Source organism: Lithobates pipiens, unplaced genomic scaffold (assembly GCF_037356315.1).
Source record: "Lithobates pipiens isolate NorthernLeopardFrog02 unplaced genomic scaffold, aLitPip1_a1.2 Scaffold_10, whole genome shotgun sequence".
Classification (NCBI taxonomy): domain Eukaryota; kingdom Metazoa; phylum Chordata; class Amphibia; order Anura; family Ranidae; genus Lithobates; species Lithobates pipiens.
Window position 1 is genome coordinate 141,642,192 of NW_027507686.1, and position 13,984 is coordinate 141,656,175.

At 38.8% G+C, this 13,984-nt stretch overlaps 1 protein-coding gene across 3 annotated transcripts in view; it reads right to left on the minus strand.

Annotated features, from left to right (window-relative positions):
• Positions 1-2,573: 2,573 nt before the first annotated feature.
• ZNF423 (zinc finger protein 423) overlaps positions 2,574-13,984 on the minus strand; it is a 368,232-nt gene continuing 356,821 nt past the window's right edge. For all 3 annotated transcript variants that reach the window (XM_077458278.1, XM_077458270.1, XM_077458286.1), the window contains exon 8: positions 2,574-3,274. In XM_077458278.1, coding sequence (XP_077314404.1) covers positions 3,245-3,274 — 30 coding nt within the window. In that variant the 3' untranslated portion in view covers positions 2,574-3,244. The remainder of the gene's footprint in view (positions 3,275-13,984) is intronic.

A 13,984-nucleotide genomic window follows, 5' to 3' on the forward strand; every position in this document is an offset into this window, starting at 1 on the left:
CTCTCGTCCCCCCTCTTTTCCTGCGGCCTGCCAGGTTGCGTGCTCGGATAAAGGGTCTGATATGGATTTTTAGGGAGACCACCACGTCAATTTTTTTTTAAATTTGATGCGGGGTTCCCCTTAATATCCATATCAGACCTGAAGGGTCTGGTTATGGATATTTAGGGGGACCCCATGTCAATTTTTTTTTTTATTTGACACGGGGTTCCCCTTAATATCCATGTCAGACCTGAAGGGCCTGGTAATTGAATTTAGGGGAACCCCCACGCTTTTTTTTTTTTTTTATCAATGAATGAATGAATTGTCGGCTAATGCAGAGAACACTCATTGAGTGTTCTCTGTATTACGGGACCCGATAATAGCCGCAAGTGATTTTAAAAGACTTTTATAATTTATAATTTTAAAATACTATAGCTACCCCCCAGCTACGAAATTTAAAGGAATATTACACTTTTATTGTTTCACTTTAATCATTATTAAAATCACTGCTCCTGAAAAAACGGCCGTTTTTAAAACTTTTTTTTGCATTGATCCATGTCCCCTGGGGCAGGACCCGGGTCCCCAAACACTTTTTAGGACAGTAACCTGCATATTACCCTTTAAAATGAGCACTTTAGATTGTGAACGTTCGAGTCCCATAGACTTTAATAGGGTTCTAAAGTTCACACGAAGTTTAGGTCTGTTCGCAGGTTCTGGTGCGAACCGAACAGGGGGGTGTTCGGCTCATCCCTACTCCTGGCTATCTGGACTCAGCAGTCCTTAAGCCTGTCTCCGCAGAGACTCACTGTGTTGTCACATACAGCTTTGTGACAAACCAACTGCACAAGCTCCTGCTCTGGGCAACAGCCTGGTCAAATTAGACCACCTCTTCCTGGCCAGGGTAGACATTCTCCTAGTGTCTTTTCACTTTTCTCCAGGGTAAGGATCCCTGAACCATAGACAGCCGCTTGACTAAAAGGGATCAGGATGCTTGTTTACAGTAAACTGTGGACCCAACGCAGGTGTTCCTAATCCTAGAGAAAACTACAAAACCTGGATCGGCTCAGGCAAGATTAAGGGGGGGGCGGGGGCTGGGGGATCCTGCAGCAGAGAATTTTTTACCTTAATGCATAGACCACTTGCTTATTGGACACCTAAACCCCCCCGCCCAGACAAATTTTCAGCTTTTAGAGCAGTTATTCTTTGAACGACAATTGCGAGGTCATACATGGTGGTATTTGATCACCTCTGTTTTTTTTATTTTTTGTTGAAAAAATTAAAAAATACCAAAATTAAAAAAAAAAAAGAAAAATACAAAAACCGTTTGTTAATGAATTTTGCAAACAGGTAATTTTTCTCCTTCATTGATGTACGCTGATGAGGCTGCACTGATGAGCATTAATAGGCAGCACTGATGGGCACTAATAGGCAGGTGGACACTGATGAGGTGGCACTGATGAGCATTGATAGGTGGCACCAATGGACACTGATAGCTAGCACTGATAGGTGGCAGTGATGAGCACTAATCGGCACTGGTAGGTGACACTAATAGGCAGCACCGCTAGGTGGCACTGATAAAGCACTGATTGGCACCACTGGTGGACATTGATAGGTGGCACTGATTGCTGGCACTTATGTACTGGTGGGCACTGATTTTTGGCCCTGTGGGTACTGGCAAGTTGTACTGGTGGGCACAGATGAGACGGCTCCACCTCTTCCTCTTCAGGACCGATGTCCCTTGCACAGAAGGCGGTGATCGGCTTTTTTGACAGCGTGAGGAGGAAAAAAAACGATTGCTGATCTTCTGTTTATATCACATGATCAGCTGTCATTGGCTGACAGTTGATCATGTGGTAAGGGGCCGGGATTGGCCCCTTACTCCGCTCTGTGATCACCAGCGTCTCATCGACTTGGTGATCACAGGGCACGCGCAGGGAGCGTGCAAAGGGGAGGACGTCTATCGACGGCCTCCTGGCAAAGTAGATCAGCGCTGAAGCCGTCATTCGGCTATAGCGTGGATCTGAAGGGGTTAAGGTTAAAAAAAATGTAGGCTTTGGAACCATTTTAAAGAAGTATACTTATCCTACACTTACCTTAGGTATCAATCCCCTCCTCCCATGGCCTCCAGGCCTCATGCTTTAAGCTCTTACAGCTGGGCCATGATCCTCATGCAAATGTCCAGCATGAGCTTCATTCATTCCTACGCAAAGGCTCCTCTACACTGCTGGAAACAGCAAATTATGTATTTTATCAGAATAAATGGCTCACACAGTGCATATGTATGGGAAGGGCTGAGCCCAAATAAAAGAACATTTTGGCAGAGTGGGTACAACTAAATGTGGTTTAGCAGCCATTCTGGGAGAGGGTAAGTGTTAAACTTGCTGCACTGACATATAAGGAAAATGTACAGAGACTATAGTTTACTTTTAAACAAATGTCTATGTGTGCTAGTATAAATTTTGTAATGTCACAACAGAATGAGGTGTGACAAAACGCTGCATTCAAAAAATAAAGAGGATATCTAGACACCATAGGGGACGACAGGATATGTAGAAACTTGAACTAGTTAATGCAAGAACTATTTAAGACAAGACTTTGTTTTAAACATAATCTCCTTTATTGAACTGTACTTTAGTCATTGCAAATCAGATAAAGTCACATTTAAAAAGTAGACCATCCAGTTGCTGACTATATTCATTAAACTTTCCTCTGTGAACTGACAAATCCAATCAAAATTAGTTTTCTTATTTAAGTAAAAAAAGAAAACAAAAGAATAAAATGGAATAGACAGCTGTCAATCCATCACATCACAAAAAACACACAAGTAAAAAAAAATATAGTAGGTAAATAATGCAAAATGAAAAAAAAAAAAAATTATAAAAATAAAAAAAAAAGAAAGAAAGAAAGAAAGAAAGAAAGAAAGAAAGAAATAACACTTCAAGCTCTGAACTATCAATATAATACAATAAGCAACAAAAGACAACATCATTGGAACTGATTATTCTAACACTATAAATTCAGTCAGAAGCTCTAAAGAACACTAGTAAGAAGCAGGACAATAAAATACTGAGCATGAAATACTTTTAATCTCTCCCATTAATATTCATTTCCAGCTGCTTATAATAGCAGCGCCTCATGGCCAAATCATTAGAGTTTTACATCTGGGTTGCAAATGACACTTTGATTGGATGTAATGTTCAAATGGTTTATCCCACTGTGCCTCCGTCAAGTCTTCTGCGGAGAGGAGTCCTGTAGTGCCACCGGCTCACTGTGTGTGCTGGCTCAACGTGTGGTTCTGAAAAGACGAAGAAAGGAGAAATGCATGAGGGGAGCAATAATAGAAAGTGTGCCCATACCCTCCTACTCAGTACCGTTTATGAAGAGCGCTACATAAAAGCCTCTCATTTATTGCAAAAAAAAAAAAAAAAAGGAGGAAAAAAACATTGAAAAGAAAGGACACAAATGAAGGAAAAAACCCTCGCAAGGAATGGCTGCCAATATGACACAGACTTCTTTGTACTGATGCTGACACGAACACAGATCAGATTTTTTTTTTCTTTCCTCGTAGCAGACTAGGTCTGCCACCAGGATTTCAATCTACACTGAGAGGAGGAGAAAAATAAGTAGCAACAGGAAGGGGAGAAAGTCTACCCTGGGGGATTTTTTTTTTCTCTGGCCGCTGCAATGAAAAAAAAAACCTCTCCATCACCTTCAGGCCGTTTACCGTATTGTATCCTTTGTTCTCTACAACTGAAGACCGTTCCTTTGCCAAGAGAAAAGAAATTGGCAGAGATGTGTGTTTATAACCCTAGAAATGCCTGAGCAGATCCGGCTGGATTCCAAACAGCTCAATGGCAACACATGCTCATTTTGGCAATAACCTTTTCAGTGCCAGAGACACCAAACAAACAGGGATGGTATACAGGCCACTGGAAGGGAAAGCTATGCAGATTTATAAAGTAACACATTGCAGGGAAGTAACCAACAACAGACTTCAATTTACAGCTCGTTGCCTTCATAAAAGCACCTATGCTGGTGTAATAACCTATAGCAACCAGAAAACAGCTTTTAGCAGCATAACCATACTGAAAGTGGATACTCGGTTTCTGTTGCACCCCACTGATGGATACTATTACATGTGTCTGTGTGTGAGAGGCAGAGATTTTTATAATATATATATATATATATATATATATATATATATATATATATATATATATATTTTTTTTTTTATCTTTTCAATTGCATATGGTAATTTTTCTAGATCCGCTAAAAAATAAATAAATAAATAACATCCCACTGGCTACTGTAGGAGTAGAGCACATTTGAGCACAAAGTCCCCTGGAGGGCTGCCAAATGGCCCTCAGTGATATGATATAGGGGGGAAATGGCAGCATAACATATCCAAAAACAAAAAGTCTGCAGTTCTGTAAGCTTAAAAGAAATTATACATTTAAATGTTCTGGGTTTTTCAATAGTGCAGTCAATAATGATTATATGTAACGTGCAGTAACACCCATCATCCAGTTAGATCATGGTTAACAGATTAGCAAAAATAAATAAATTTGATCAGCATCTTTGGATTACTTCACTATGTACATCATTGTAGGACCACAGCTTTACTGAATATAAGCCTGTAGGCTTAATATGTCCTTGGCCGTTAACCTCTTTTACTGCCAAGGACATATTGCTATGCCATGGCTGTACTCTCTGAAATGACAATCAAAGGGTTAAAACAAGCTCAGTTACCAAAGCAGCTGGGAGCTTGTTTGGCCTCTACAATAACTACTGATGGGATCTGGGTCCTGCAAACCTTTCAATTACTTCTGCAAACTTAACATACTGGTGTATCCCCCTCCACCCGCTGCTGCCATAGCTTCTACACTGGATCTGACCTGTGATATTGCCAGTCTCGTCTTTACCGGTAAATCAGGAAGATCAGTACACATAACCCCCATGTTAACTAAAAACTCAATTCTAAATAAAAAAAAACAGACATTGGCAAAAAATAAAGTCAATTTTTTTCCACTGAAGACAGACACATTGGTGGGAACAGGCCCCATAGAATGTGATCCTAATTATCTTGTTACATATCAGCCAGTGTGCATAGTAAGAATAGGGTACTGGTTGCAGGAAATGTTATTTGGTGCAGTAAGGGAGCCCCATTTGATTCCAATATGTGCAAGAAGCATTTGATACTTGCTCTTGTGTTTTTTTGATTAGTATTATATGTTCATGTCAGGCTCACTTTAAACATGCTATACTTATCTGCATGAATAAATTATATATTATCTGCCCAAAAGCTGATAAATGACACTTCATCACTGTAATGGCATGTCTGCAATGAAAATTGTCTTGAGGAAATAGTTAACTAATGAACCTTCCATTCAGAGGGCTCTGTCTCGTGGGGTGCAATGACCCCATTTAGGCAAACTACTACTTTCTAATGTGTGCTTCGTCAAAGTGGTAGTGAGCTCAGAAGATTTCTACACATTTACTACTAAAATAACATATACCAATGTTAAAATAGAAGGATTTTTTGGCCAGGCAATTATTGGTAATAATAAAGTAAATATTTTAGACTTGCACATAAAAAAAGAAGGTTTAAGATATACTATATATTTTTTATTGTAGAAAATTTGGATTCAGAATAGAAAATGTCTGTAAGCAAGATTGCAGCTGTGCCTGGTAGCCAATCAGATTCTAAGGTTAGCTTGTTCAATTAAACTTTGACAAAATAAACCTGGAAGCAAATTGGTTTCTATGCAGAGCTGCACCAGATTTTGTACTCTTCGGTTCTAGTAAACCAACCACAATGTGTCAAATCAGCCCATTTTTTCACATCTGGATAAAGCAGGGAAAAATTAGAACCTCTGTCAAGTTTTTACTTTCATCACCGGAACAATCTGTTATGAGAAATCTCTAACTAGGGTACAAAGCTCTATCAAAATTCTAAATACTAACAACACACAAAACCAGTCACGATGCTGCCCCAAGCTTCATCACCAAACTTGGCTCAAAATTATAACCATACTGTTGGTTCTCCCAAGACCTCCTCCTTTCTAGCTCCTTTGTCACTTGCTCTCTTGCTTTATCTACAGCAGGGTTGCCAACTTTTAATAAATTTACAGACAGTTGTCAACCCTGCTCCAGAGCCTCTCCCATCCTCAAACTTCTAGCTCCAATCCGTTTGACTATCTTCTCTGTCTGCTCTTGCAGTTGCTAATAGCCCATCTCTTCATGGAGGCCTATCCTGCCTCTATAAACTGTACTCTTTCTTTTTCCATCAGCCCAGCCCTAAAGTTTGTTATAAACCAGTAGAATTTCATTAAAACTTTCTAGTTTTAAGAACCTTCGCTTTTCTAATCATTAGCGAGGTCAAATCGGCAATCCAAATGTAGCAATGGGAAAATTTGAAGGAGCAGGATGAAAAAAAGAAATTCCCCAAAAAAATGTATTTGAAACAGTGAATGTGGTCTTCATTCAGCAAAGTCAATTCATTTCAAAATCAAATGGTAAAAACAAAAAGGAGATTGAGGTACTTTTTGATTAACATTCATCGAGTCATTGATTATACAAAAGAATTTTCATGCAAACATTCATACAAATGTTTGTACAAACATTCATATGAAAATCTACTAATTAGTCTCACTTGAATCTTCCTTTTAGATTGTTAGCTCTCACAAGCAGGGCACTCTAGTCCCGCTTGTATCGATTTGTATTGTCACTATATTGTCTCCCTATATTAACAATGCTTCTTATACCATATATGTATTTTTGCTGCGAATAGATTACTATAAATCAGCATCACCATAGACGTTTTCTCCATTCTACACTCTCCAATATGCTGCTTGCCATCCTCCAACCCCTACAGTATGAAACGTATTAGGATGACAGCACTGTACAATGTATCAGAACCTGTACTATATGCACGTGGATGTCTGCACTTTCACCTGCTGCTTCTTCTCATTCGTAAAATCTTCTTTTAAGGGTGCTGTAACTAATGCTTGTCATTTTTTTGCATGTTTTGGTTTGTGAACAGGTCTGTTTGTCAGCAGATCTCTTGTAAATGACAAAAAAAGACAAGGAACTAGTGCACATGAGCACTCAGAGACAGTGGTTATCTGACAGCTTTACTGTATGGGGTAATGTTAACTGCTTCTCTGTCAAAAGTCATTTTCAAGGGGTTGTATTAAAAAATAGATTATATTACAATTAAATACTTCATGTAGAATTACTGGGCAGGGTTTTCAAAAGGACCGGAGAAAGCAGCTAGCATGTTCTCCTATCCAAAAACACACTCTAGAGCTAAATTCGTTTTTTTTTTTTCGCAGTGCTCCAAAGCGCAATGCTTCTTTGGAGTGCAGCCCTCCTCAGACTGGGGAATCTTTAACAAACTGCAAAAAACACACAGGAGGGTGCAATCACCTTGTGCATTACCATAGACAGATTTATTCTAACACGCAAGACAAATAGATACTCAGACAGTAAAAATCAATAGGCATAAAACATCAATGCTTTAGCAGAACGCTCTGAGGAAGGGGGATCTGTCCCCCGAAACGTGTCAGTGATCCAATCGGTTTTGGTACTATGATGGGCATATGGGCACATGTTCTGCTGAAGTATTAGTGTTTTATGCCTATTAATTTTTACTGAGTATTCATTGGTCTTGCTTCTTGGAATAAATATGTCTGTGGTAATGCACAAGGTGTTTGCGCCCTCCTGTATGTCCTTTTCTATGCCAGTCGGTCAGCCACTAGATACAGGCCACAGTACAGTCCCTCCCATCCTAACTTGTTTTCATGGGATTGCAGGAATTTTACAGATGAAGAGATGAAAGCACCCTTGTTATGTATTCATTCTAATCTAATTAAAATGTACTTTAAAATTCTGCTAATGTAGCTTCCTTAATGAGAAGGACAGTACAAGGGGGCCCGAGCAAAGTGATGATGCCCATTTGTGGTCTAATGAGCCCAACAGGTGACACAAGAGGTTTCAGGGATATGGCAGTGAATAGGAGGTGTCAATATCTTTACTTTGCGATGTGTCAAAGGTGTGTACTGTAAATAATACGTGTAGCTGAAGAAAACTACTAATATTTTGTCACGTAAATTGGTTCCTATACAGAATATGTAATGTTCACTATGTATTTAGCTGTTCATCTGAAACTCCACTTTAATATAACAGATTTCAAAATACACAAATATCAAAGTATATGTAAAGCCATAACGTTTTTCTTTTTTGTTTGGATTGTCAGGTCATTGATATTCCTCCTTGGAGCAATCCGTTACACTTTTCTTGTTCAGCCCACTGAACTAAAAATGGTCTACCCTAACGCAATACATTAACACACAGCAAAATGTAAATGAGCCCCATACACTACAATAACAATATATGTATTCCGTTATGCCTCGTACACACGATCGGACTTTCTGACAACAAAACCATGGAATTTTGTTTGAAGGTTGTAGGCTCCAACTTGTCTTGCATACACACAATCACACAAATGTTGCCCAATAATTACGAATGTAGTGACGTACAAGATGTACGGCAAGCCAATAAAAAAAGAAGATCAATAGTCATGCGATATCTCCATTACAAACGCTAGTTTTACAAGACCGATCGCTTCCGGCTTGTTCTTGATGCCGAGCATGCGTGAAATTTTGTGCGACGGACTTGTGTACGCACGATCAGAAAGTCTGACAACAAAAATTTGTTGGTGGAACATTTAAGAACCTGCTAGCCAACATTTGTTGGTGCAAAGTCTGACAAATATTCGATGGAGCGTACACATGGTCAGACTTTCGCCAACAAGCTCACATTCAACATTTGTGGGAAAATCTAATCGTGTGTACTGGGCATTAGAATACACTTCACTTTCCCTTTAAGGTTACAATTTAAAACCTATACATAAAATGGAATTATGTGCCTCAATATAAAATGCATGGTTCTGTGTAGGCATGAATAGAGAGGCGATCCAGTGTAGAGAAAGGGATGGAATGCCATATAAATTAGGATATTTAGAAAAAAAGCTAATTTTCCTGACCTGACAAGCAATAAGGAAAGAATGAAAGCAAATTTGTAACCTGAACTTTTAGCAAAGACCAGTTATGCAAGACTAATCCATACTCATTTAGCTGATGTCATTTAAAAGATAATGTACAATCAACACGAGATGGGGAAGACACAGGCTGCAAGCTAAATACAGCACCTGAAAGCTATGTGGCTACAGCATTGATTGTAACAGGGAGGTCAATAACAGAATGGTATGTGGCTCTAAATCTGATAATGAAGTGCTCAATGGGAACTCTGCTCTCCAGAACATTACAGAAGCAAGGCATGCTCATAGAAACATGCCTGCCATTTATTATATTGTTAATTTATCAGGCTCACTGTAGACCTCCAAAAGGAGATCAATATTTTTATGTTTACATATCATTTTCAGCATAAGGTCACTTTTTTGTGCATAGACAACAACTATAAGTCATTAACTTCCATGTATTTGACATGGCTTAAATTAAAGGTGGACATAATGCTTAGAGATCTAGATGTGGGTTTCAATGAATAAGATGGGCCCATTAAAATAGTGGGTTGGACAATAAGCAGAAAAGGATGGCCACTGCAGAAAGACAAGAGCCTAATTATTTAACTGTTGTAGAGGCACATGTGCAAGGTTCAGGTCACTGCAGAGAGAGTAGTTTATGCTTGGAACAGACATCCAGCAGAAGCAGTGAATCAGTCAAATGTAAGTGGATCCAAACATGGTTGGACAAATATAGATCTATACTCAGACAAACAAAAGAAAAAAAGAAATTATATGGGGGGCAGCTTGATGTACCATTTAGTCTTTTCTCTGGTATTACTCTTCTATGCTTCTACGCAAGGACAATGATATAGTTACATAGTCAGGTTGAAAAAAGACACAAGTCCATCAAGTTTAACCACAAAAAAAAAATATATATATATAATATCATACAATCCCATATACCAAATTCTATACCCACAGTTGATCCAGAGGAAGGCAAAAAACCCCAGCAAAGCATGATCCAATTTTTTTTTCTTCCTGATCCCCCCCCCCCCCCCCCCCGAGAGGCAATCTGATTTTCCCCGGATCAACATTACCTATAAAGGTTTAGTACCCAGTTATATTATGTACACTTAGGAAATAATCCAGGTCTTTCTTAAAGCAATCTACTGAGCTGGCCAGAACCACCTCTGCAGGGATTCTATTCCACATTTTCACAGCTCTTACTGTGAAGAAACCTTTCTGTATTTGGAGATTAAATCTTTTCCTCTAGACATAAAGAGTGCCCCCTTATCCTCTTTGTTGACTGTAAAGTGAATAACTCAACACTATATGGACCCCTTATATAGTTGTACATGTTGATCATATCCCCCCTTAATCTCCTCTTATCAAGAGTGAATACATTCAGTTCCTCTAATCTTTCCTCATAGCTGAGCTCCTCCATGCCTCTTATCAGTTTGGTTGCCCTTCTCTGCACTGTCTCCAGTTCCCCAATATCCTTTTTAAGAACTGGTGCCCAAAACTGAACTGCATATTCCAGATGAGGTCTTACTAATGATTTGAACAGGGGCAAAATTATATCTCTCTCTCTCCGGATATGTGAAGTAACATGGGTAAAGTTGACAAGACAGCAGTTGCTTAATGATAAGATTCCAAACATGGGGTAACAGCGATGGCAACAAAATTGGGCTTAGTCTATCTGACATTACACAGAGCCTGATGCACAGACTTATTGTTCCATAGAGCATCTTTTCTTGCCATTGCTATTCTTTTAGAATGGTTATAAATGGCAAGTAAAGAAAAGAAAAACATTGTTTCTTAATCTAAATATACTTGTCAGTCATATACACATAAAGACATTTTATAGCTTAACTAAAATTCAGCCACTGGGAAACAGTGACATTCTTGAGGCATAAGGCTCATCATGTCAGTTTAAATTCCTTAAATAATTAGGTCAATCCACAAAAAGCTCTTGTAGCATGCTTTATCTGTTAATATACTTCTAGTTTTTATATTCACCAGAATAAAAATTGAAATTGAAGTTCTATGCAGGAAGATAGGGTAGTCACATATCAATCTTGAGTTCTACAGTGGTAGGAAAATTACAGCTTCCATAAAGAGGTGGCAGATCTCCCCTTTATAGCTCAGTAATACGAGTCCCCTGGCTTTACAATCTCTATTGTATGGACAAACTGACTACTACATTATACCATTCCTTCCATATACCTAGGATTAGTAAAGGGTGCCATTTCTAAAATCTATGGTCAAAGATCATTTTGCTTAGCACCCATGACATACTGACATTACATACATTAAAAACACAGTCAGACCACTGAAAACAGTTTGAGGACTAATGTTTGCACTGAAGTGACTCTGCTACTGCCATTTATGATGCAACATTTAGCCCTTTTTAACTAGATGCCATATCTACCAATATGATTGATATTGCTATTTTTAAAATCACTGAAGCCAATCCTTTTGGTAGAAAAATCACACAAAAACAGGGGGGGGGGGGGGGGGGTAGAAGTAGGCTCTGGTATCTTGAGGCCACAATGCCAATGAAAGTTACGTTTTCCTGACTCTTTCAAACAGGGGAGAGATATGACCCTCAGTTCTGAGCGCTGGTTTATATCAGGGACATACTTGATACTTAGTTTTCTTCACATATACCAAAAAAACACCTATACTGGTCAGGGGTGGCAATAGAAACTGTAGCAAACCATGTGCACATTGTATAAATGAATACAATAAGTACACATACAATGTACAGGTAACAACAACTGCTGAATACTTTAAAAATATCATTGTTTTTCGATTCCTGGCCTCAAAAAGGCTAACCGTAACAGAAAAATTAAAATGTATTCAATGCAGTTATATTTTTATTTCTTTATGATGGTTGAATGAAAACCATGTTTGCTGCCCCTTGCAGTCAGATGCGCTTATTTTTAAAGCAGTTTGACCGTCATCCAAGAGTCTAAGACTAACAGATGGCCTGTCTTAAAGCCTCATATGTTCACTAGTTTGCACTTCTGACAAACAGTAAATGTACTCAAGAGTGTGCCATAAACAGAGCTCCATGAATATTCTGTAAAAACACTTCATTAGAACTAATAAGCAACGCTTCAGATAAAGCAGGTGTACTCCTGGATGTTCTTTCATTCCAGGTACAATTTAAAAAAAACATATGGTATATCTGAATCTTTCAACTAGTTCACTTTTCCTGTTACGTGGAATGTTTACAGTACACTGTCTGCATTAGCTGTTTGCTTCACAGTTGCTAACACCATTACATGCTCGATACAGCATGACCAAGGGTCTCAAACATTTCATTGTTACAGATTACCCTCGGTGTTCTTAATGGGGATTGAGGAATTGCATTGTTCTAGATTACAATTAAGAGTTTGTGTGCATTAACGTGTAAAGTCAGTCTGTTGTTTAATTGTGTCATTGTTCCATAAAACATCTAAGTAGCCCCTTTGGCACTGTGCTGCCATTTGCAGCATGTTCCAATGGATGTTGTTGTCTGCAGTCTCAATGTCTTATCTAGTAGGAGGATGGTCAGATAAATAATATGATTAGATATATCTGTTATACAAAGAGGACATATCTAAACATAAAATTATCACCTTAAAATAGAATTATTCACAGTTGTGTATTGGCATTAGGATCTGTGCACAGGAGATTATGTTGCACCGATGCCCTGCCTGAATTTGGCTGCAGTCAATCCATCTGGAATGGACTTTCTAGTCATTGCCTTTAGGAGTCAATGAACCATATGAGCAGCGTGCCCAGAATGAACATGGGCACTAGCATTTTAACTCAACACAATGAATGCATCAGGATATGACATGATCCTGCAAAAGCCTGTGGTAAAGTACTACAAATAGCCTTCAGAGAATGGCTGGAACATGAATATAGTGTATGAAAACCCTAAGCACTAGCCATGAAAGAACTGTTGGCAGAATAATGAAGCACTGCAATCCCAAGAAAAAGTGTTTTGGAGAGATATCAGTTTGGACGCACCCGGGGTCAGACACTGGATGCAAAGACAAAATTCTGACTGAGCGGAAGCTGAAAGCCAAAGACTGATTAAAGACATCAAAGAACTCATGGTTAGAGATAAAATTGTTTTCAGCATTACCAAACCTACTTTGAAAGAAAAGCTGCCAACTGATCCTGATCTAACATTAGACAAAGCTGTATCAATCTGCAAAATCAAAATGACTATTAAAGCAAAGGTTAGGGCTCGGGGTGCTGGTGCACCTGAGAGGCCACTATGAGCCGTGTAAACAAAATCATACAATCTGCAAAGACATCATGCTTGCAGGCAAAAAACAGGACTTACAGACACCGAAAGCTGGCCGTATACGAGTAGAATTTTGATTGAAATAAAATTGATTTCAGAACATTCGCCCAAGTCTCTTTTAATTAGTAGGGTCAAATTTCCAACCATTGTGACAAAATCAAATCAAAGTAGCAGGATAGAAAATTTTCTTAAAAGAAATTCCAACAGTAAATGTGGTTTTTGTTTGGGAAATTATATTCATTCTAACATGAAATTTTTAAGTACTTTCAAACAATTCATTAAGTCACTGATCAAATGCACCAATAAAATTTTTTGCACAAGCATCTGTATGAAAGTGAAAACCATGTGGAAAAGACACACATACTAATACTCTGCCCACACTGTATAAAGCAACATGCCATCCATGTGGCATAAAGAATCATTTTGCAAAGTGTTGAAGTACCCGAACTATGGTGTAAAACCTGCCTGCCAGAGTTTTAAAGCAAGCTAGATGATACACAGCCTGAGATGATGCTTGGTATGTGAATGTAGCCATTAGTAAGACTTGTACAAGTACTTAAAGGCCAGGTTCACACTGGTACGGCAAGCGCTCCGACATTGGGAGCTCGTGTCGCATGATGTGTGAAAATCAATATTTTCCTATGGGAGCCGTCTTAACAGGTCCGACACATGTC